The sequence below is a fragment of the Mandrillus leucophaeus genome, unplaced genomic scaffold, assembly GCF_000951045.1.
Source record: "Mandrillus leucophaeus isolate KB7577 unplaced genomic scaffold, Mleu.le_1.0 Scaffold221, whole genome shotgun sequence".
Taxonomy (NCBI): Eukaryota; Metazoa; Chordata; class Mammalia; order Primates; family Cercopithecidae; genus Mandrillus; species Mandrillus leucophaeus.
This window is the reverse complement of record NW_012102266.1, coordinates 3,445,751-3,469,106: the sequence shown is the minus strand read 5'-3', so window position 1 is coordinate 3,469,106 and position 23,356 is coordinate 3,445,751. Positions and strand designations below refer to the sequence as shown.

Genomic DNA, 23,356 nt, shown 5'->3' with positions numbered 1-23,356 from the left:
ACATCAATGTTTTCCTTTATGGGTTGCAAAATAAGGTTTACCAATCTGAATTATCTTGATGGTAGTTTTTAAAGAAATTTGTCTCACAAGTGTGTACAGCCACATGAGGACTGATTAACCTTCACAACCATTCGTGAAAAGAGGGAAAGGTTTCTGATAATTTTGGGTTAAAAGATTCCTCCTAAGGAATTGGTGACATAATGACTCAGTAAAATGAAGACTCAGACGCAGAGGAAGAGTAACTAAATGAGAAGAAAAAAACAAAGGCTATGTAAAGTCACTTGGAAATGAAGAATGATTTTTCTGGCTTCTGATAGGGTGCTGTAGCCAAAAGCTTTGCTTTCCAACCAGAGTACAAAGAGGCACAGGAAAGAAGTGCCACTCTACTCTTCCAGCACTTGATCTGGCACAGCTCAGGGTGTTTTTTAAAACAGACTTTATTTTTCAGAGCAGTTTTTGGTTCACAGAAAAATTGAATGGAAAGTACAGAGGGTTCTCATATATCCCTGTCTCCCCCTGCCCCCACAGTCCCTCTACTGTCAGCAGCCCACACCAGAGTGGTACACGTGTCACTAGCGATGAACCTACCTTGACACATCGTCACCAAAGTTCATAGCTTACATTAGAGCTAACTCTTGTGTTGAACATTCTATGGGTTTTGATAAACGTATAATGACATGAATCCACTATTATAGTGCAGACTGGTTTCACTGCCCTAAAAATCCTCTGTGCTCCACCTTTTCATCCTTCCCTCCCTGCTAACTCTCTCACTTAATAGACAAATCTGGTGTCAAGAGGAAACAAGGGCTTTACTCATAATTTTTTTTTCCATCTTCCCCCTTCTGAAGCATATCTAGTTTCTTGGAAAGGCTGGGTATTGGCAAAGAAACCCTCAGCTCTGTGTGTGCATAGGTTCGTACCAATGAGCAAATGAAAGAAAGTACTTCAGAGGCAGGAAGGAAGCCAGGTGCAATGGTCTGAATGTTGTGTCTCCCAAAATTCATACATTGAAATCCTAACCCTCAAGGTGATGGTATTAGGAAGTGGGGCCTTTGGGAGGTGATCAGGTCAGGAGGATGGAGCACCCATGACTGACAGTTGTGCCCTTACAAAAGAGACTCCAGAGAACTAGCTCTTCCCGTCTACCACATGAGGACATAGAAGTTGGCAGTCTGCAATCAAGGAAGAGGACCCTCACTAGAACCCAACTATGTTGGCACCCCGACCTCGGACTTCCAGCCTCCAGGACTGTGAGAAATACATTTCTGTTGTTTCTATACCACTCAGTTTATGGTATTTCATTATAGTAGCCAGAATGGACTAGGACACCAGGTGTAGTGGAAAGAATGTGGGCTTTGGAGACAGACCTGGATTCTTCTTTAATTTTTTTTTTTTTTTTTTTGAGATGGAGTCTCACTCTGTTGCCCAGGCTGGAGTGCAATGGCACGATCTTGGCTCACTGCAACCTCAGCCTCCTGTTTTCAAGTGATTCTCCTGCCTTAGCATCTCAAATACCTGGGATAACAGGCACGCACCACCACGCCCAGCTAACTTTTGTGTTTTCAGTAGAGACGGGGTTTCACCATATTGGTCAGACTGGTCTCAAACTTCTGACCTCAGGTGATCCACCCGCCTCAGGCTTCCAAAGTGCTGGGATAACAGGGGTGAGCCACCGTGCCTGGACCACCTGGATTATTCTTTTGCCTTCTCCGCTTACTAGCCCTGAGGCTGAAAGTATTTAAGATCAATGAAGAGTGACTTAGGTCTGAGTTGCAGCTTCCTTATCTATAGAATAGGATAATATCTGCTATGAGAAGGATACCTGAGACATTGAAATAAGATGATTATATAAAGTGTATACAAGCACAACATAACTTCCTTCTCACATATCCATCACAGTGTAAATCTATCCCCCTAACTCTATAAAACTAGATTGCAAAGAATATTGCATGTAATATTTTTCCTTTGCCTCAGAAATGGGTAAACAAAATTTAAGAAGAAGAAAACTCCAGGGTGTGAACATCTTGATAAACATAGATGGACTCACGTTAATTAATGCCACTGGACTGGAATAAAAATCTGTGCCTATTCTGGAAAGTAAAATTATTTGCACAAACAGGCATAGCAGGTCTCATTCAGTGAATAAACAGCCACTGATCTCCCTGTGCTTAACTGAAGATACTTCTCTCTGCTCAGTCGTTTACAACTGATCATTAGGCGGTGTGAGGGATTAGCTATAATCATGTATTGTTCATAATATTTCACACATTATTAATTTAAAACTATGTATTCTTTCTTTGGAGTTAAAAGTCGGTTGTCGACACTTAAAACTGAAGATGCTTGTGGAGGGCTGGCAGGAGCCCCCAGCAGGGAGCATTATGCATATTCTATAACTCTGCTTCTGAAATCTGCACCAGGGCTTCTGCAATTTCTGTTTCCCTTCAGCTCAACCAGGTGCCTTGTACCCAACACAGGGCAATTCCTGAGAGTTAATTGTGCCTTGTTATTTCAGCAGGACTTAGGATAAAGGTGATTACCAGCTGTAGTTATTCAGCGACATTTCACTTCTCCTCTCTGACTCTTCTTTACAAAGCTTTCTGCCAGCAGCCCATGACACCTTCACCTCCACCACCCCAACTCCCGTGGAATAACTTCTAATTGTCTGCCTTTCAAAGAAGTGAACTCCATAGCTGTCAACGTTTGCTGTACTAATTGTTTGTACATTTGGAGTTAGCTGAAAGGGTCTGGAATCTTGCAAGATGATCTGTCTCTTTTGTTAACTTCCTCTTATTCTTGGTCCAGATGTGCTTAAGGAAAACCTGGCTGAATTTCCTCTCCTATTTGAGAACACCTAGGGATGAATCGGTGAAGACCACAGTTTTCTTCCTGGCCCCAACAGGCTATTCCTTTGAAGGGTATGTCATTCACAAAATGCTAATGTTTGTTAATTCTGCATAGTGAATACACACCTGTTTGTTATATTATTCTTTGTCCTCTTCTGTACTTTTTAAAACATAGATTAAAATGAACATGTTATATGAAGCAATTCTTGGTGTTTTGCATCTTTGTGTCTCTGCTCATAGAAGTCCTCGCAAAGACAAAGAGGGCTGCTATCAAGGTGGACAGAGGTCCTCTTGAGAATGTGGGTTCTCATTTGTATCCAACCCAAGTTCACGGCAAGGATCAGAATCATTGAAAATAATAGAATCAGGTCATGTAATTCTTTTTATACACAGAACTGGATTTTCCCTCCAAATTAATCCTTTACCAGCAGTGGATGGGCTGAAAACACAGACACTGAACAGTTAGCTCACTTCCATCTGGCACGGCCATGTGAACACTTCGGTTGGCTTGCTTTTTTAATGAAGTGATTTTTAATGAAGCAAGCTGTGAATTTAATGGATACCTTCAAACAGCTTCTTTGTATCTAAGCTTTAAGTAACAAAGCAACTGCCAAATTAGCCACCAAAACAAGAAACAAATTCGAGACTGGATGACTGCAGGGTCAAGGATTGCTGGGGTGTGGTCATCAGACATGTCATCTCCACTGCTGGCACAACGTATGGTTCCACGAGTACACGTAGAGGCAGGTGGCCCGAGGGATGGCCTGCTCAGCGACCTTGTCAGAGGTCAAGAAAGTGCTTAGCTGACACTAAAGCATACTCAGGTGCAAGATGTTATAATTGTACTCTCACCACCGTACATGCTGGTACACCGTCTCTTAGAGGTTCATTTCCCTTGTGATTTTGAAACAATCATTTCAGCTCACTTATAATGTGGGCACAATGGGAAGGAGATCATTAGGTTTGGTCTATAATACCCTGAAAGGAAGATGAGGTGTTGGTAGAAAGAAATGCACAGGGTATTAGAGAACTCTTTTAAAGGTGAGAGAAGTCACCCAGTCCTGGAACCTCAACTGTAAATGCAGGAAGGAATGCAAGATGGTGGAGGGCTGGGTGTGTGCAAGCAAAAGGCAAGGCCTGGGGAACTGGAGAGAGCATGTCCCACCCAAAGGCATTCAAATTCCTCAATAAAAGTACTGACCCAATACAATGCACTTATGACATGCTATGATACTGGTCCAACTAACTTACTCACTAGGCTGCGTTAATGGGTTAGAATGAACAAAGGGGCTTGTCTGCCTTCATGTAAAGAATGGAGTGGGGTCCTCATGCCTATAAATCTTCTTGAAGCACTTTATATCCCTTATGACATAATTGCCTAATTACCCCAATGCCACAAGTGTTTGCTGATGAAAGTGAATACTCTGAAACCAAAACTCGTATTTTTACTTCAATGAATATTAAAAATCAAAACCAAACCAAACTAACTATAATAAGAGTCCAGCAATGTCCCCACCTAAGTCTCATGTGTGTACATATATGTGCATGTGTGTATATATATAATCTCTATATAACCTATCTGTATATATTAGGAGCTAAGTGAATTCTTGAATCTATTAAATAGCAAGTGCCAAGGTACAAAGTAGTTTCTTCATATCTCTTCAACTCTGCTCCCCATGGTATACCTGGAGATTACGCTGAATCCTGGGCACACTTTAAAACCATTGTCCTCCAGTGACTTCATAAAAAAGATTAATAAATAAATAAGTTTGAAAAAAAATTCCTTAATCCTCATCTCCCTAGCTTTATATCTCATTATTCTGGGTAACTGCTATGTGTGAAAACATGCTCAGTTTCAATTTAGCTAAACCTCTGACTCACAGGGAACAGCTTTTAAATTGTTCATACAATTCTTAACAATCAACTGGTTGTGTGTAAAGGAAATAGGAATACGGAAACTTAATCACTTCTACTGTGAAAAATCACTGTGTCTCCCTGACCAGAGGAAAATCAGATCCTAGAAGGCCTTTCCTCCAGATTCCCACTATTTCCTGGCTGTTTCATTTAAATCACAACATTGTTGAGCTGATCTATAACTTCATGAGTTTTCCAGGCAAGGGTGGATGTTATGAATACATGTTTTAGGAAAGCCTAGTGACAAATATTCCATCACTAGAAACTGACGTTATAAGCATGCTATTTGCTCGTCGTAAGATGGGCTTCCTTGGCAAACTGGTCAATCAGAAATGCATTAATGGCAAGAGGCTGGAGTCAAAGCACATATTTCAGAGGAACAAGTCATGCTATGTTTATGTGTGTTACATTTGCTCTTCCTTTTTGCTATCTTTTTGCTAGCTACATTTTGAATGCTTTTCTTTCAAGCTTTGTGTGATTGCACACAGACCTTATGAGATTTGCATTAGTTGGACTTTATCAGAAATTCATCCACATCTGACTAATATAGATGATCGCAATGTAGTGCTCTTGGGTTGAAACTAGGTCTTGTTATACTGGCTTACCTTGCACCATGAAAATATGAATAATGATCCAGTAGAATGTAGTAAATAGATATCTACTAATAATATTGGTGAAAGGATTCACCAATATTTAGGGTAAAAGAGACTAAAAGATTTAGACTGGCCATGTAGGTAGGTAGGTAAGGTAGGTAAAGTAGGTAGAGAGGTAAGTAGACACACACAGTCAACTCACTGAGGTCTAATTATACGTCATACAATATATCCATTTCAAGTGTAGAATACACATTTTTTGAACAATAACTTTTAGTCTTAAATAGAGACCAAAAGATGTCATGGAGAGCTCTTTGCTCACCCTCTTTCACAGGGAAGCTCAGAGAAGTTGAACCAACCCACACAGATGGCCAGTGGCTAAGTGAGGAGGGCATGCCCAGTTTGGAGGTTCCAATGAAAATCAGCCCATTGATTTGCCATCATAAGTAGAAACTCACCCTTACGGGCAGAAAAAAAGACTTCACATAGCAGCCAGTGTATATACAACAGCCCTGGGTTCCTGCCTAGTTAAAAATGAACATCCAACTGTGGGCTGCAGAGATAAGAAAAGGAAGTGAAGAAATGTCTTAGGAATGGTGGCATGAAGGGGGATGAACAGTTATGCAGAACGAAGGACTGAGAGGGTTTATTGACAACTGGAAGTCTGAGGTGTTAAAAGTTATTCCAACCAACGTTAGCGTTTAGATGCTGACAAATAAAATTTATAAATGACTTTTTAAACTGCCTCCTCGAGCAACAAGAGCTGTTATTGTCACATCGATTTTGAAATTAAATGTTATGGAATTTCCTTGCTTTAATGAGAAGGCAGATCCAACTGGTAAACAAAGTAATGATTAAGCAATTAAAACAGTAAAACTGAGAAATAAAGTAACACTACTCCTAATCCTTAACCCAAATAGGCAGGTTTTGCTGATTCGCTTAAAAAAAGATGCATGTTTATCTTGAGGTGAAAGTATTGAGGAGAGATGCTCACTAGGAATAAACTGTCCTCTGATAAGAGGGGAAAAGTCAATTAGTAATGTCATTTGTTTAAAACTCTGCCTGCACCTGGTTCTCATTTGTCCTCCAGCTGAGAAACCAAAGACAACTTCTTTTTATTGCTTGTGGTCAAACAGCAAGTTCATTTCGCCATGGGATGATCAAACGGCCAGCCTCCCCCAGCTTGGGAAGGTTTGCCTTTCACTTTCAACTTGTTCAATCATCATTAACTCTGAAAATTGTCACATTCCATTTGTGCAATGAAAATTTCATCACTGGTGACCGTTTGGGTGAAGTTTTTGTAGGCAAGGCCCTAAATCTTGTAGAGCACCTCACACATTCTCAAGGTCATTTGCCTTGTTTCCTTGTTTAATGACAGTTGCCTAAGATCCAGGAATGAGTCTGTGACCTGACGTCAGCAACTCTGAAGACCCCTGTGTGTGGGTACATGTTACCCTCTCTGAGACTGAGAGAGATCACTGGGTGATTTGCCACATGGATTTCATCTGAGAAAAATTAGGGTATGTACATGCATGTGTGCACACACAAATACACACACACCCTACTTTGTTATATATTACGTGCATATACACTGGGATTTTTACCGGGGAAGTGCTAGTTAAAAAGATTGCTGGATGCAGTCTATTTCAAAGCAGGGCTTTCTCACTCTGGGAAACCAGCTTCCCTGCAATATCAAACTGGGGAGGTCCCACAAAGTTTCTGGAAAGGAGAAATAAGCTTCTTTTTACTTTTGCCATTAGGCTTGAGAAATCTTCAACTCCTTTGTTTATTATTTAATTATATTTCCCCCTCTGCAGATAAGTTCTAAAATGTTAAATCCCAATGAATCTGGCACAAGGCCAAATTCCCCACAGGCCCTTTCTGAATATGAATTTCTGAAAGTGGATGTCAAGTGGCAAGATGGCTAAATTAAGAGGTCACTAGATCCCGACTCTTAAGCAAAGCATGGAGTGTACTGGGGAAAGTCAAATAAGTTTTGTGCCATTTGCCAAGTAAGTCATAATAGCTAAAACAGGCCCCAGTTATAGGTCTTGATTTAATTTTCAAGGTCAAACCCAAGAGAATGTATATACAGAGCTACAGAGCTCTCTAGCATCTTAAGCCTGGGCACTAATACACTTATTAAATAGTCCACAAGAAGCACTTCTTGATTTCCAGCACTAGTTTTCATTCCAGGGCTTCACTGAGTTAGCTGTTGAAACAAGGAGGTTAGGAGCAGGTCTGAATCATAGACATAATGTCTTGGCTCCCTTTAGCTATCTCTGGCTTATAATATATTAAAATATTTACTGTTGCCAATATCCAACTTTTTTTTTTTTTTGAGGTGGAGTATTGCTCTGTCGCCCAGGCTGGAGTGCAGTGGCGTGATCTGGGCTCACTGCAAGCCCCACCACCTGGGTTCATGTCATTTTCCTGCCTCAGCCTCCTGAGTAGCTGGGACTACAGGCACCCACCACCATGCCCGGCTAAGTTTTTTGTATTTTTAGTAGAGACAGAGTTTCACCATGTTAGCCAGGATGGTCTTGATCTCCTGACCTCATGATACGCCTGCCTCAGCCTCCCAAAGTGGTGGAATTACAGGCGTGAGCCACCACACCTGGCCAAGAGTTCAATAATATTAGGTTATTGGCTGAAGGAAATTTGTGTGTAATTTCCCAAGTGAGATATTTTTATTGAAACACTTGCATATGTGCCCTGTATTCTTTTAAGTGTTTTATAATATTAATTCCTTTAATCCTTATAGTAATTCCAAGAGGTAAAGTAACAAACCCGAGATCACAGAACCCAGGATGTCTAGGTCTATATCCATTAAACTACAGAGCTATACTTTTTCATGAAGACTTCTCAGGATATGCAAGCCAAATGCCCATTTATCTGCTGCTTCAAGTTGGGCAGATGGTGTGCAAACAGAAAGATGTTTGATCTGTTTGTTCCATTTCACAGGGATTGAAAAATGGAGATCAAGTCTCTAAACTGGCTGTTTCTCCTTATACTGATTTCTTCTACTTTCCTTCTACTGATGGATCCCAAGTGAGTTAGCAAGCTTTCCCTTCTCCGTGTCTGCTTACATCTCTCTTTCTCAGACACACACACACACACACACACACACACACACACACACGCACACACTCACATAGCTATTACCGTGCTTCAGTAAAGCTGTAAAGCTGTACAGGGCTTGTGATCCAGGCATAAAAACAGACATCATTTGCTCATTAGAGCTAAGTTTTCAGGACGTGCCCCACTTACTGACCTCCACTAACGGCCTGGGTTTGCGCTCGACTGCAAACCTGAAGTGGCAGAGTTCACAGTAGCTGGTGTTTGAGGATGACAGCCAGTGCTCCAGGCAGCTCCGATGAATTGTCCCCAAGGTCCCTGTACATTCACATGGAGAGAGCAAGTCCTCTTGGCTGCTGCCCTCATGGCAGATCCTGCACATCGGCCGGTCATTGAAGGGGCTGCAAGAGAAGGAGGGGCACCTGCTGGTCACAGGGCTGGAAACCTCCACCAAGTGGATGGCCCTCTAGCTCTTGTCCTTTGGGCCCTCTGCAGAGGCAGCTGTTTTAGGACCTCTTAGATCTACACTTGACCTTGGCAGTGGGGCAAATGGTTCTGGGTACTCTAGAGCACTTGGGTCATCTACTTGTGACAACACAAAGAAATAGGGGATTGTCAATATCAAAGTAGCTGGGTGTGGCCCAGGATCAAAAGTGAGTGAAAACAAGCAGTGGATATTTTTGCCTTGAATATAGATGTAGTTCAGGTCAACTACTAATCCAAAAATCAGAACCATCCTTCATCATTAAGAAGAGAAATTGTTTGAAATGACAAATGGAATCTTTTGGACCAAACCAGGACACGTTTGTATACCCTGAGGTTCTTTTCATTTCTCTTTTCAATAGGGTGGGAAAATGAGAGGAGGGAAGTTAGCCAGCAACCAACCCTGCAGCCACTACACAGAACTGCAGTCTGAGCCACAGCACAAAGCTGAGTGGTGGATTGTCCTTTGAGCTTTCACAGAATGCTCTATGGGATGCCAAAGACACCAAACTGAAAGCTAGTAATGAGTATGTCCTACTGAGATAGCCTCAGTCTAGAGTTCTGCCTTTAATTTGGAAAAACCACTCCTACACATTTCATGAAGGCAGCTTAGTGTAGTTAGTGGTTCATGGTGCAGGGCTGGGTGGCTGGGTTCGAACCTTAACTCTGCTGTCTATCACCTGGATAACTCTGGGCAAGTAACTTCACCTCCCCGTATTTTAGTCTCCTTATCTCTAAAACGGAAACAAAAATGGTGCCTTCCTCATATGGTGACAGTGAGCATGTGAAAAGATAGCCCAGACTGGAAACTTAGAATAGGGACCAGCACACAGCAAATGCTTAGTTAATGCTAGCTACTGTCTCTCAAGGAAAATCTTGGGCCAGAGAAAATCAAATAACTTGGCCCTTATCATGTAAGTCAGTGGCCAATGGAAAGATCACACTAAGATGGCCTCACTTCTTGGGAGGTACCCTGCCCTGGGAGAGGACCATGCCTCTCTGATGAATGTCTTATGTTGCTTCTGCTGTTCTTCATTGGGCAATAGATTTTAAAATGTGTCCTCATGATATGTGACAATCCTAGGACCAGCCTCTTTACCTGCCCTCCCTTACCTCTCTGTATGCCCCCCAAAGATGACAGTGACCCAGGCACATGCCCCTTCATCCTCCTGAACACTATCTTTGGTCCAAATGGAAACAGCCACGGAAGAACTGCTATTTCCCAAAGGCCTTTCCGAGAATGATCCTGGGAATGAGTGAAGGCCAAAAGGAGATTGAAAAACGAAAGGATCTTCCTCCCACTAGCCTGAAAGGCCTACTTGTGCCCAGGAGTGGGAAAAGAAAGTTGACAGGTTTTTTTTAACTCATGATTCTGGGCTTCCTTCATTTACATTGAGCCTATAAAACTCTGAAACCTGGTTTACAGTACTGCATGGTGGGAGAGCAGGTAAAAATACCTGACAGACAGACAGACACACACACACACACACACAAGCGGAGGCTCACAGGTCTCAGCCACGTCAACCATAGCCTGCTCTTCCTGATCAAGTGAGCTGTTTGATGCCTGCAAGGGTGAGTGGGGCACATCAGTCACACAGTCTCAGTTCACAGAGGACCAAAGATAGTCACTGCCTCATTCTGAGTCCTAACCAACTGTTAAAAGTTCTCCAAGAGTCAGAAAATTACATATTAAATGTTTTTCTATTTTTTCCTTTGCACTAGCAGCACAGATTTTAAATGGAGGGCATATGGGCAATGTTCACAACATGCATCAGAGTGTGATTCCACGTCTGGGGGCCACCATGCCCAGGGTGGGATGCCACTGGTAGTCCTGCTGTGGGCACATGGATCTGTGGGCCTGTGTCTACACCAGAGGGGTTGACTGATCACTCAGACAGAGGTAAGAGAATAAGGTGTGAATGACTGGTCCTATGTTAGAGGTCAGAAGTGTCAGCACTGACACTAGGGGGCAAGTTCAATGTTGACCCACCTTCTAAGTGCACAGGTTAGAAGCCCACTTACCCATTCTGAGAAAAAGCTGGAGAAGCCAAGGAGTTCCTATTAGCCTGGAAGCCCATAGCTCCCTATCCAACAAGAGCACAAGAGGAGACAAAGTGCTGGTCAGGATAAGTGGTCTCCAAGCTGCTCAGAGCCTGCTCTCTGGCTTTAGTTCATCACTTGGGAAGGCTCAGGAGGTTTTCACAATAGCACTTCATAGGGCAGAGTGTGTGTGAAGGGTCAGGGATGGGGGACCATTGAGGCTGAAGGAGGGGACAGCAGAAGAGACCTCCAAGTGATGAGAAGATACATGCCCAGGAAGTAGCCCTGGACAGTGCTTCCATCAGGCAATGCCAGTCCACATGCACACCAAGAATGTCACTTCAAAAGTTTTGCCCACAAATCCAATCACTTTGACTCAGTTGCCTGAAATCAGATACCTTCTTAATCCTGTTCCAATAGGACTACCTTTGTTACCTACTGGAGACAACAAGAGAGCAATTACATAACAATGTCAAAATAACAACCCCATATCTTGTGGGCTCCTTCCCCTCCTGGCTCTTTGTAAGTATGACTTTAAGGGGAAATCTCGATAAGGTGAATTTTAGCTTTATATTCTATTGCTATAGAAACAGCAATGACAGAACTCGTGTAGTCTTTTTTTTTCCCCAGCACCTCCTCTCACCTGACACAAAGACCTGAGCACTAATTACATTCCCGTTAGCATTTTCCATCTGACAAAGAGTTCTCTGGATCAATTACAGATTCATTTATTTTAATTGTGGTACTACCTCTGGGTGGCAAGAGTCCGCACTACTGTTGACAGCAGCTGCCCGTCCTTGGCTGAAACTTGCATGACATACTGCGGCTGCCCATTCACTAGGCTGCCACAATCCTCCACCGTCTTCACCACGGGCGCAGCTGAGCTGGTGCAGTCTGGCAGGACTTCGGGCAGGTGACTGCAGCGGCTGGTTGTCATGGTAACAGACAGCAATTACTCTGCTAATGGCTTCCACATTCATACAGGATTTCCATCTAAGAGAGATCAGAAAACAGTTTACTTGGGCAGGGTGGTTAATAGAAAATGGAGAATTATGGGCCACCAACATCATCATCATGTCATTATTTAATATAAATAACAGGGGTAGCCTAGATGTGGCACATTATCTTGTTACCATTTAATACAAGTGTGCACACACACACACACACACACAGAGCCCACAAGAAACAGTGGATATGGTATGAACAAGACAGCAAGCATGTTGGTGTATATAAACATTTAGGAGCCCTGCTTTCCATGAGGGGACAGAATGATGATTCTGAGGCCCAGATCTGAAGAGAAGATAAGCAGTTCCCTGCTGTGTGCCAGAGAAGCAATAAGTCTTTGTTGACACTCTCTAAAAGTTACTAAAATCATTACTAAAAACATTCACAACTATTTTTTCTGGTAAGCAATTTATTCTCCATGCAGTTTCATTCTGAGATACTAAGATTAAAAAGAGAGAGAAAGAAGGAAGAAAAATAAAAATGAATTTGGCCAAGTATTAATAGCATGTTCTAGGACAATATTTGCCAAATATGAATCACGCAATGACTGTACCACCTTTCAACTTTTGTCATATCTGTTGCATAATAAAATTTTCTACTCAATACATCTTGAAATTAACTTCCTTTAAAAATGGAACCTATTTTAGCTTTGTCTTCCAGTTATTCATGAAATGAGTTTAATGAGCTTTTATTTTCTAATGAACGTGACAATAAATACATTAGCACGATGTCTTGTTTGTGTACTACCTAAAATGCAGACGTACATGCATCATTATAGAGAAACACATAGGAGAACGTAGAAAGTAATGAATGAGATCTCTATCACCAATTAAACATAATCCATTACTAATAAGGGTCTTACCTCCTAGGCACATGGTTTATCATATAAACCGCAAGGAATTCTGCTCCCCATCTGTGTGGTGCAGGCTTGGGTCATGACCTCAAGTTCAAAGCAGTCAGACTCACTTGAGTGAGGAACCCCACTGGATTCAATAATAGGTTCGCAAGTGACACATAAGAAATACAGGTTTTTGCCGGGTGCGGTGGCTCACGCCTGTAATCCCAGCACTTTGGGAGGCCGAGGCGGGCGGATCATGAGGTCAGGAGATCGAGACCATCCTGGCTAACACGGTGAAACCCCGTCTCTACTAAAAATACAAAAAATTAGCTGGGCGTGGTGGTGCATGCCTGTAGTCCCAGCTACTAGAAGGCTGAGGCAGGAGAATGGCGTGAACCCAGGAGGCAGAGCTTGCAGTGAGCTGAGATGGTGCCACTGCACTCCAGCCTGGGCGACAAAGTGAGACTCCGTCTCAAAAAAAAAAAAAAAAAAAAAAAAAAAAATACAGGTTTTTACAGAAACTTGAAGGAAGAATGCTGTCCAAAGGTGAGATGACACAGTTTCATGGCTAGGAGTGCTAGCCTGCTCACCTCAAGCTCCTGGGCTCGACATGGCCTGGGCTCAGTAGACAGCAGCAGGATTAGTTGATGCACTGAGCTCACATCAATAACCCATTTAGGTGGTCAAGGCTCAGACTTAAATAAATGAAATATCTTGTCATTTGCACAACCCCAAACCCCAAGAGCATTCCTGTAATTCCGCAAGGGGTTGTTTTCTCCCAGATATTTGTCTCTACTTCTTACATTTTCTGTGATCCCTGTGGCTCTGGAAAACAGGATCTTCCCAACTTCAGAACAATGTGCATCAACTGTATGTTCTCAGGGCAAGAATGCAGTGTTTCCTGATGAAACTGACAGTTTCCCTCCCGACAAGCACATGTCAAGCAGGCTCGACTGTCCAAAACAATCGGACGTGACCGTCATCCCTTCCTTGCTGCCGAGGTGTCTGGCTGACCTTGCACCAGCAGCCTCCCTTTCCCACCCTCATTGGCTGCCTGGAGTCCTCTCATGGTCTGCGTCTGCCCTTGCCCAGCAGCCCTTCTGAACCCACAGTGGGGAGATGGCTGTGGACTCCAGTCCTTGTCTGAGACCTGATGTGGGGGCACAGGCAGAGGCTGCCCCACTCATGCCATTTTCATGAGCAGCAATACTGAACATTCAGCACAGTCAGTTAGTTGGTATAGGGTATAGTTTTGCTTCTTAAATAGGATTTTTTGCTTTTTTAAAAAAAATCACAGTGCAATTAGTATACAGTATGTTATAAAAACTATGGAAGAACACAAAGAAGACAGTAAAAGTCACTCATAATCCCACCATTCGGATAACCCCAGTGAAGTTTTTGGGTAGATATCTTTTTATATTTTTGAAAGGGTTGGCAGGGTGGAGTTGATTTGTGACTGGGGCCAGACAGTTGTTTTGTTTTGTTTTTAAAAACTGAGATATGGTAGCTTTCAGATCGAAAAACAAAGAGATGTTAAAAGACCGTCCTCTTCTAAAACCGTGCCTAACTCCTCTCCTCTGGCCTGCCCTTACAAAACTCCATTGACATAAATTTAAATTCTCATAATGCTTCACAGTCACAAAGTGTAACTTTCTGGCACAACTCTCTTGCTTCACAAGGCAGCCATAGATTAAGAGCCAGGGGTGCGTTGGCAGGAAAAGCAGACACAGTGACCTTCTTGCCGCATGGAATCATTATGTCTAGAAGAACTCTGAGAGTCTATTCTCGGGTTTTGCATAACTCCAGCTCAGAGGGCCAAATACTCCCTCCGTATACTTGATGGAACTGGAAGATGGTAAGGAGGGGGTGCACAGAGTAAATAATGGGACCCAGGGCTGCCAGTAGTTAAGCTACCCTCAGTGAATTGCCTGTCACCCAGGCACATAATAGCCCCAAGTTCACACACTTGTAACCTAGATTAAGTCCTCGTCAAAGGAAATAGTTCTAAATGTGTGACCTAAATCCACAATAAAATGCCCTTAAACATATTCTAGAAGCAGAGCTTCCCTTAAATTCATTTTATATATGTAATTTCACTTCTGGATGATTTCATTTCTTCTTTCACAGGTAAAAGGGATATTATCTACCACCTGATCAGTTTATTCCATTCATAGTGGGTGCTGGGCACTGAGTTTAGCATAAAAGAACAAAAGGAACCTCACACCTTGCCTTCTTCTACAAGCAAGCCCTGGCTCTTTCTCTTGTGCCATATCTGCAGAACCCTGCATTCAAGATCCTCTAAACCCTAGTTCAATTTAGGACCTAACTAAAATGATAGTGCAGTTCAGCATTCCCTGAAAAATATACCAGCATGTCTTATGTATACCACACATCAGAATAACCTTAAGATTCTAAGACTGGCATGCCAGCAATGAGTCCCATCAGCCCTGAAAGACCGTGGACTTGAATTAAAAATGGGGTAAGAGGGATTACACAGAGCATTAGCACTCTTGATCATGGTGGGGATGGCTGAGTTGGTTCTAATCTCAGAAGAGTGGATCTAATCACCTACTCAGAAGGAAGAGGAAGAAAGGAAGCACACTCTGCCCTGATCTCAGTGAAAGGGAAGCCCAGAGGCCTAGATGCAGCATGGGGCAGGCAGGAGCGGGCCTCACAAGCTGCAAGCACCAATTGGCATGCATATGTTGCACCTGGGGCAGTGACAAATGGCCCACTGCATTTTCCTGTCTAGTTCAGAGCCACCTGGGAAAACAGCAGGCTGTTGCCGAGGATGCTAGAAAGAGCTGAGCTGTTGGTTTGCAGTCAAGCACTGGTCTTCTACTGAGCTTTCTGCAAAATTTCAAGCACTATCTGACTGCTTTCTTATCAATGCCAGTGCCCTGCTCCTGTGGTAAAGTACTTCCCAGTCTATCCAAGAATTCTCTCTGGGAGGGAGTGGTGTACGTGTAAACTTAAAACATCAAATGGCACTGGTGGGAAGGGTCATTTGCTGGCCAGGCTTGACACCTTGCATAATTTCTTTCTCAGGCTGAGAATAAAACATGATTTGGCACTGGCCAAACTCAGCTGCACACAGTGGGAGGAGCAGGAGTAGGTGGATGAGAGGGAGACAGTGAAAACAGAGCGGGTGGGCAAATAAATGAAAGTCTGATTAGGGAATTGTTAAAATAAAATGTCTCGTCTGTTAAACTGTGACCCCTGAAAAGGACAGGATACAGGTTTCACAAAAGCAGGAGACCTAACCAGGTGGCAGTGATTCATTGCTGCATTTCTGAATAGGTTGCCACTGGTAAGTGATTTCCATGGGAACATGGCTGGCATCATGAGGATGCAGCCACAGGTCGTGGGGGAAAGGAAGGAAAGCAGGTTCTGCTCACCTCTACAGCCCCTCTGCCTCAGCAGCCCCAAACCTCCAGGAGAATCATGAGCTAGGGAAAAAGCTCTGTTGTTGGAGGCACAACATCAAAGCCTACACTCTGACTTTCTACTCACTAAATCACTCAGCCTCTCAGACTTTTCCTGAGATTTCCTGAATATTTGAAATTAGGGTACTAATATATCCTGAGCCACCTCATCTGGTTGTTTGTGAGGTCTAAAACAGGATAATACATATGAATTCACTTTGTAAGTAGGAACATGCCATGTACAGAGAAGTTTGAACTTTATTATTATGTTAACCTTCATTTCTGCTCTTTTTCTAGCCTGGGATACATCTCATTTCTGTCTTTTAAAACTGTCTTTCCTCATGTCTGGTCAACCTCTGATTTATCTTTTGCATCACACTTGAACTCTGACATTGACCATGCCATCTCTCTTGGCTAGGGAGAACAGAGGGAGCCTCATCCTTGCATGCCCACTTCTCATTTTCCCTGGCCCTATCGCCTTCAGATCTGGAAGACAGGTTTCATTCTTCTGTGAAAATGCTTAACAAAGATATATGACAGGTGATGGGATGATCTGTACAGCAAACCACCATGGCACACATTTACCTATGTAATAAACATGCACATCCCACACATGTACCCCCGAACTTAAAATAAAAGTTGAAAAAAGAAAAACAAAGATATATGAGGAAAACCTGCTATGATGTTGGAGATACGTGGGTCTATTTGTTAGAGCAGCTACCATTATCTTAACCTTAACTAATCTAGCATGTGATAAATACACTAGAAAATAAAACACAGGCCAATTCCAAGGCCCTTTTCAGGCCTACTTGTATCAGAACTACATTTTCAGTGCCAAGTCAACATTAGTCTCTTAGATGGAGGTCAAGAAGTGAGAGAAATCTGTTATATTGGCACCTCTGTTTAGGTAGGAAAATGACTCAAAAGGTTTAAAGGTGAAAATGAGGGCAGGAGAATGTGAGTGCTGGCTGGCACTGATGTGGTCATGTGAGCTGCCTGGACAGTGGTCTAAGCAGGCCCTAACTTGGAGGCAGTCTGGAGCAAGTCCGGACCTCCACATTCAACCTTCATACCCAATTCCAGAGATTTCAAGAAGTAATAACATACTATAGAAATGATCCCCAAAAGTAATGAATTTAGTAACAGGAATAAAGTTTCAGTCCAGCAAGATGAATAATCTCTAGAGATCTGCTATACCTGTAGTCAGAAATAACATATTGGACACTTAAAACTTTGTTAAGAGGGTACATCTCATGTTAAGTGTTCTTACTGCAATAAAATACAACTTTTGAAAAGAAGAAGAGGTAGGCTCCTCAGGTCTCAATATGTCCTGGAAGGATCCTGTGTTACCTCTACAACCAGAGTTGGCTGACAAAGCAAATCAAAGAAGCAAATTCATTTATTCTTCCTTCCATCCATTCACTATTTTTTTTTTTGAGAACTTATTAGGTATTCCTAGGAAGTTTCTGGTGGTGCAGGGTCCAGCCTTCTCAAGTCCTACTTTACATTTCCCAAGGAAATGTGGAGGCCACCAAATAGTCTGGAGAATTCCCCAGACCTTCACTGGGGTGGCAGAGCCATGAGGACCTAGCACTTTTCCACAATCAATTGTGTCCTTGCTCATTCAGGGGAAACCACCCGAAGCCCTAAGTTTGGGGACCGACACCGCACAACTGAGAATGGCTAGATGGTTTTCTGCTCCCACAGAGTTCTGCGTCATTAATGCTGGTCCAGGATCCATAAGTCGGACCTTAGTTTTACATGAGTGAATCTGCCTCAGAAAGGATGTTTAAATGTCCTCTGTGAGAGGTTGCATACGTGGGGAGCACAGCCTTCTCTAATGAGACCAATAAATGGACAATACAAGGCGGTCAGTGACTGAAATGGGAAAAAAAATAGCAATAATGGTCTGTCCAGGAACTTTCCTCTGTGAGTTAGATTTTTACACTTTGAATTCTAAGAACAGTCTCTGAGAATAGGGATGCTGCTCTTTGATAGAACATTCCCCTGGCTTTTCAGGCATGTTATAACCAGACAGTGCACTGCATGGCTGATGAACTGACTTAAGAGTATCTTGAATGTTCAGAGAAAATGAGGGAAGGTAGGAAATCACACAGTGACCTTCCTTTCCAATGAAAATAGGGCAAATGACTAATTTCAAAACCATTAACATGGAAAAGCGGCATATTTCTTCTGAGAACAGGACACAAAGGCTCTCCAAGGAGATTGCTGGGACATGATTACCAGCAACATTTAAGTTTTCAAAAACACGCCAAGGAGGCTATTCACTAAGAATGTGTAGCAGCAAAGTAGCTGCTTCATTAAACTTAAATAGCCACGGCAGGGCTGTGCTTACAGACTGTGCTACCAAATTATACATTTCTTTTCTGGATGCTTCACTGACCTCATTATGTGGAGCACAGAATTTGTCATTCCAAATAAAGTGACCATCCAAGTCTTTACAAACATGTCCATCAGGCGCTTGATGAGTCTGCAGAGTGAAACACTGGCCAGCCCAATGAAGTTTAAAAATACTTCTCTTTTTGTTGCCTCATTATTTTCTGCTAGGTGCTCACTGTCACACTTACAGGGCACAGTTAAGCAGTAAGCAGGTGAAATGTCTGTTTCTTGAGCAAGAGGGAGGTTTTGATTTGGGGGTAAAGGCATATTCCTGAGAAATGTATAAACCCCAATGATGAATTAGAGGGAGAAGAAAAACCTGACCAGCATAAGACAAGCTGGATCCAGAGAGAGTTACCATAATATGTTCCTAGTGTACTACCTTACAGTTATATTCAGAGTTACTTATCATTTCTCATCCACATGATTAATTCTGATTCTCAGTCACAAGAAGTATCCAAGGTATCAGACAGATTTTTTTTTTTCATTTAAAATTACTGTATTTTCTCTTCAGCCAGGTAAAATCCTCTAGTTCTGTTGAAGGCAAATCAAGTAACAATTATCATATTTAGACATATTTTTCCCTGAAGAAGTACTTATGAAATTAATTCTGATTTTGGAGGCTATACATTTTTCATTTAATTTTAATTATATAGATGAAAATGGCAATTAAAAATCCCACAACAGCCCTATGTGTTCAAAGACATAGCGACAGCTGAATTGCACTTGTAAATAACAACTGGCTCCTACACACGGAGCCCCACTGAGCTGAGGGAGGGAGTTGCACAGATGAGTTCTGGGCGCTCAGGAACAATGAGGGCATATCAGAAAAGTTTAAACATCAAGTTCAAAAATTGGAAGGAGCAGGCAAAACATAATGAGACATTCATGGGACATTACTCAGGGATGAACATTTAAAATGTACTATTCAAATGACATTCAGTGTGACCAGCAGCAAATGGCTACCTGTCCAGCATGCATAAGGAAAGGCATGAAAGGTACAGCATGCTGGCCAGGGTATCTGATCATACGAGAGAAAACATCTCAGTCACAATGAAAGCTAAATATGTTCTAAGGACTGAAGGTTCCCAATTTGTTTTTGGGCTCACACACATTTTTAAAAAATCAGCATTCAAGTGAAAGCCTACCATGAAGGAAGTTGATTTGGGATTCATTTCCAAGTTGTACCTCACCTTTCTCTGCATAAGCAACCCAGTATTAGCTAGATAGATGTGCTAATTCTTAACCCAAGCCTTCAGAAGCCTAGAATAAAGCCACTTGTGAGCGTATTTTAAATCAGGATTCCTTGGAACTTTCCTCTTCCCCATTTCACCCAGACCACAGGAAGGCTGCAGTCTTGTCCTTCGGCAGGGCAGTCTAAACTCTGCATTCCATCAGCCTCAGGTAGGCTGAGCCTCCCTGTGCGTTCCCTGCAGCACTTTCAGGCCCACAAGGACCCCCAACACATTTGACTGCATTACTTTCCATTTACACACAAGGATAAGCAAAGTCACTCAGCTTGCCAAGGAATACGAAGGCAAGTGCAGATCAAAGACTAAACCTTCTTGGACTTTGCATTTCATACCCCTCCTAGGCATGATAGATGAACTCTCTATCATATGCTACATAATATCAAACATCCTCAAAACACCTATTGTTCTTTCATGTATGTTCTACAGAAACAAACCTGTCTTGAGTGTTCCTTCATGGCCTTTTCACACATTTAGCTTTTGAGTAAGGAGCTGTCTGGGACCCTTGGGGTTGAGGAGACTGAGCTCTGGTTTTTCGTCAGGGAGTCCTGGCTTTGAACCACCACCCAGCTGCTTGTCAACAGGAGAGTTACTTGATGCTGAGCCTCAGTTTTCCCTGAGACTGAGGACCTGAGGTAGGTGTGGGCCTGCCATGTAGAGGACTCTTGATAATGGGAAGTACTTAAGTCTGTAGCACATCAGGATGAGCTCACAATAATGGGGCTGGGGTAGGGGTACAAGAGGCCCCTTCCAGATCCCACCTCTAGGCTCCTCACTCAGCCCACCCTCCTCTACAGTTCTCATTATCCCTGCCCCCATCTTCCCAAGCCAATAGCTCATGAAGACACAATTACTGACATCTGCTTTGACAGTCTCGTACACAGGTAAAAAAAAATCACAGAAACTCCCCCTGGAATTACTTTCCTTGGCCTTAGACATGGCTTCCCTCCTCTAAACCTCAACACACATACTCACATATATACACAAAAAAACATAGATTCTTTTTGATTGGCTCAATAAAATGGGTCCAGTCTTTTAAATAATCAAGATATCAAACAAGCACAAGAACAAAGTAACACATAGCCAAGGACCGAGTTACCCGAGATCACTTTATCACTTGCTCTCTGCACAGTCTGTATCCTGGATTCTTGTGGACCATGAAATGGATGGAGAATAGGGTCTCTCTCTTGGTGATGATACTTATTTTCTAAGTACCTCAATGCAAAGCACTTACGAACCTCTTTAGGGAACCTCTGAGGTGCTATTTTTTACTACCTGGAACACATGCCCCTCCCTGCACTTGCTCCCTGGCTGGGACCTGCCTGCCTGTATGGGCACAGCATGAATCATGGCCTGGGTGGCTGTATCAGTCCCCTGCATCTTGGTACAGGGTGGCCTCTCTTCCACACCCCCACCTTTTGAAGTACTGGCTCCATCTGGACTTTTTCAGTGGGAGGACCGGCGTGCTGTCTCCACAATCCTCCTGGGAAGCCAAGTGTGTAAGGCCTATTAGAAATGCCCGCAGTGTGTCAGCTTACACAGAACATCCCCTTAAGTCACTTAGACACTCAGAAGGAAGGTCCTGAATCAAATATCTGTGTTGTTCTGTTGGTTTTTTTCTTTTTTTTTGGTAGGCCCTGCCCTGCCAAAAATAATGGGTGAGATTTCTTACCTGGATTCAGCCTGTTTGATAGAAACAAAAACAACTATATTGAGACTGAATTAAATTATTATCCAAGGCAAAATAACTAAATAATATACAGAGGTCTACACTTACACATTTTCATCTGATGATACTTTTCCTTCAGGACAGACAAAAAAATTACACTATTAATAGCAATAGTGTGAGTGTATTTTTTTCTATTTTCATAGCACTATTCATTTTCCATCTTCTAAGTACTTAATAAATACAGTGGGCCTTTACTGCCTTCTAGGGTGAAAATAACACTTATGCCCCCATGGAGCTCATTCATTTGTTTTACGGGCTAAAAAAATCTCTAGTGTGTCACAAATTAACACAGTGTTCCCGAGGACTGTGTTTTATTCTTGAATCTCCAATTTCACTAATAAATGTGAAAAATACATGTAGCCAGATAAGTCCCAGGAGACTAGCCACTGCAGATGCTGAAGAAAGCAAGTTATTCCAGCTAAGATCAGCATTAACTTCAACACCAGAGACTGTTGTTTCCCAAATTCTCCTCCAATTGCCTGTTACAAGGCAAGGAACTTGGTTTCTAGTGACCAACCAAAAAATCCAACATAAAAAGGTTTAATTTAAGTAAAGGAGATTGTAAAAAAAAAATTTTTTTTTAAAATGTTGAATTCTCAGATATTGACCTTTTTCTAGTCAGAGCTCCTATCTTGCTTCTAGGCCATGGACCCCCCCACTATTATCCCTGAGAGAGATTTTTATCATTCCAATCTAAAATTTTTTTATGCCAATATTTTTATTTCACTTTTTGCATTTCTTTCCCTTTGTTCATAAAAATTATTTACACGATTACAAGAGAATGTATATATGCCAATCTAAAAATTAATCAAGATTTTATCACATTTGTTTCACCTGTCCTTTCTTCCTTCCTTTTTAATGTGATTTTAAAGTAAATTCCAGAAATCAGTCATTTTACCCCTATATACTTCAGTATGAATTTCTAAAAATATGAACATTTCTCATATAACCACAAAGCCATTATTTTACCTAACAAACTCAATATTTCCTTGATATCATCTACTACCCAGACTGTATTTAAATTTCCCCAACTGTCTTGAAAAATCTTTTGGTTGGTTTGTTTAAATGGCCCAAACAAGTTGAACACATCACATTTGGATGTTATTCATCGTATGTCCCTCTCGCTCACGCATGGCCTCTCCCTTTCTTCCCAAGCCATTGTCTGTTGGGGAAATTCATGTGGAGGCCCTCTAGAGCCCCATCCTAATCTCCACTTTTTAAATTTGTCTGTCTTCTTGTGTTACCATTTTCACTTGTTCCTCTCTCTCCTGTATTTTCTGGAACCCCAGGATTGGCTTGATTCATTTCAGGTTCAACTCTCAGGCAATACTAGCTCATAGGTGATACTGTCTACTCTTGGTGCATCACATCAGATGGCAAGTAATGTATGGCAGTCCCACTTTTAGTGGGCTCAGAGAAGTCCCCAGGTAGACATTTCTAAAGGTCTAATGATTGCACCCACTGATGACAGTTGCCTGCATCAGTTATTTCATTTGGGGGCTATCCAATTATGCTTTTCCAGTTCTAACTTCCCTTCTACATTTAATATTTGGAATTCTTTTGAAACAAAGAACTTTCCTTGATCAACCAGTACAATCTGGTTAAATATGATTTACACAAAAAAGTCATAAGCACTGCTTAATTCTTTCCTATGATAGCCAGTCTTCAGAGTATGGAATTGGTACCTTTGTTATGTTTTATAATAACTGAGTTGTATTTGTTGTTGTTTATACTATTTGATATGGTTTGGCTGTGTCC

The 23,356-nt window shown here is 42.2% G+C and overlaps 1 protein-coding gene across 2 annotated transcripts in view; it reads right to left on the bottom strand.

Annotated features, from left to right (window-relative positions):
* MARCH3 (membrane-associated ring finger (C3HC4) 3, E3 ubiquitin protein ligase) overlaps positions 1 to 23,356 on the bottom strand; it is a 149,516-nt gene that overhangs the window by 25,246 nt on the left and 100,914 nt on the right. For both annotated transcript variants that reach the window (XM_011981202.1, XM_011981203.1), the window contains 2 exons: positions 11,701 to 11,944; positions 8,625 to 8,829 (listed from right to left, as the gene is read on the bottom strand). In XM_011981202.1, coding sequence (XP_011836592.1) covers positions 8,625 to 8,829; positions 11,701 to 11,888 — 393 coding nt within the window. In that variant the 5' untranslated portion in view covers positions 11,889 to 11,944. The remainder of the gene's footprint in view (positions 1 to 8,624; positions 8,830 to 11,700; positions 11,945 to 23,356) is intronic.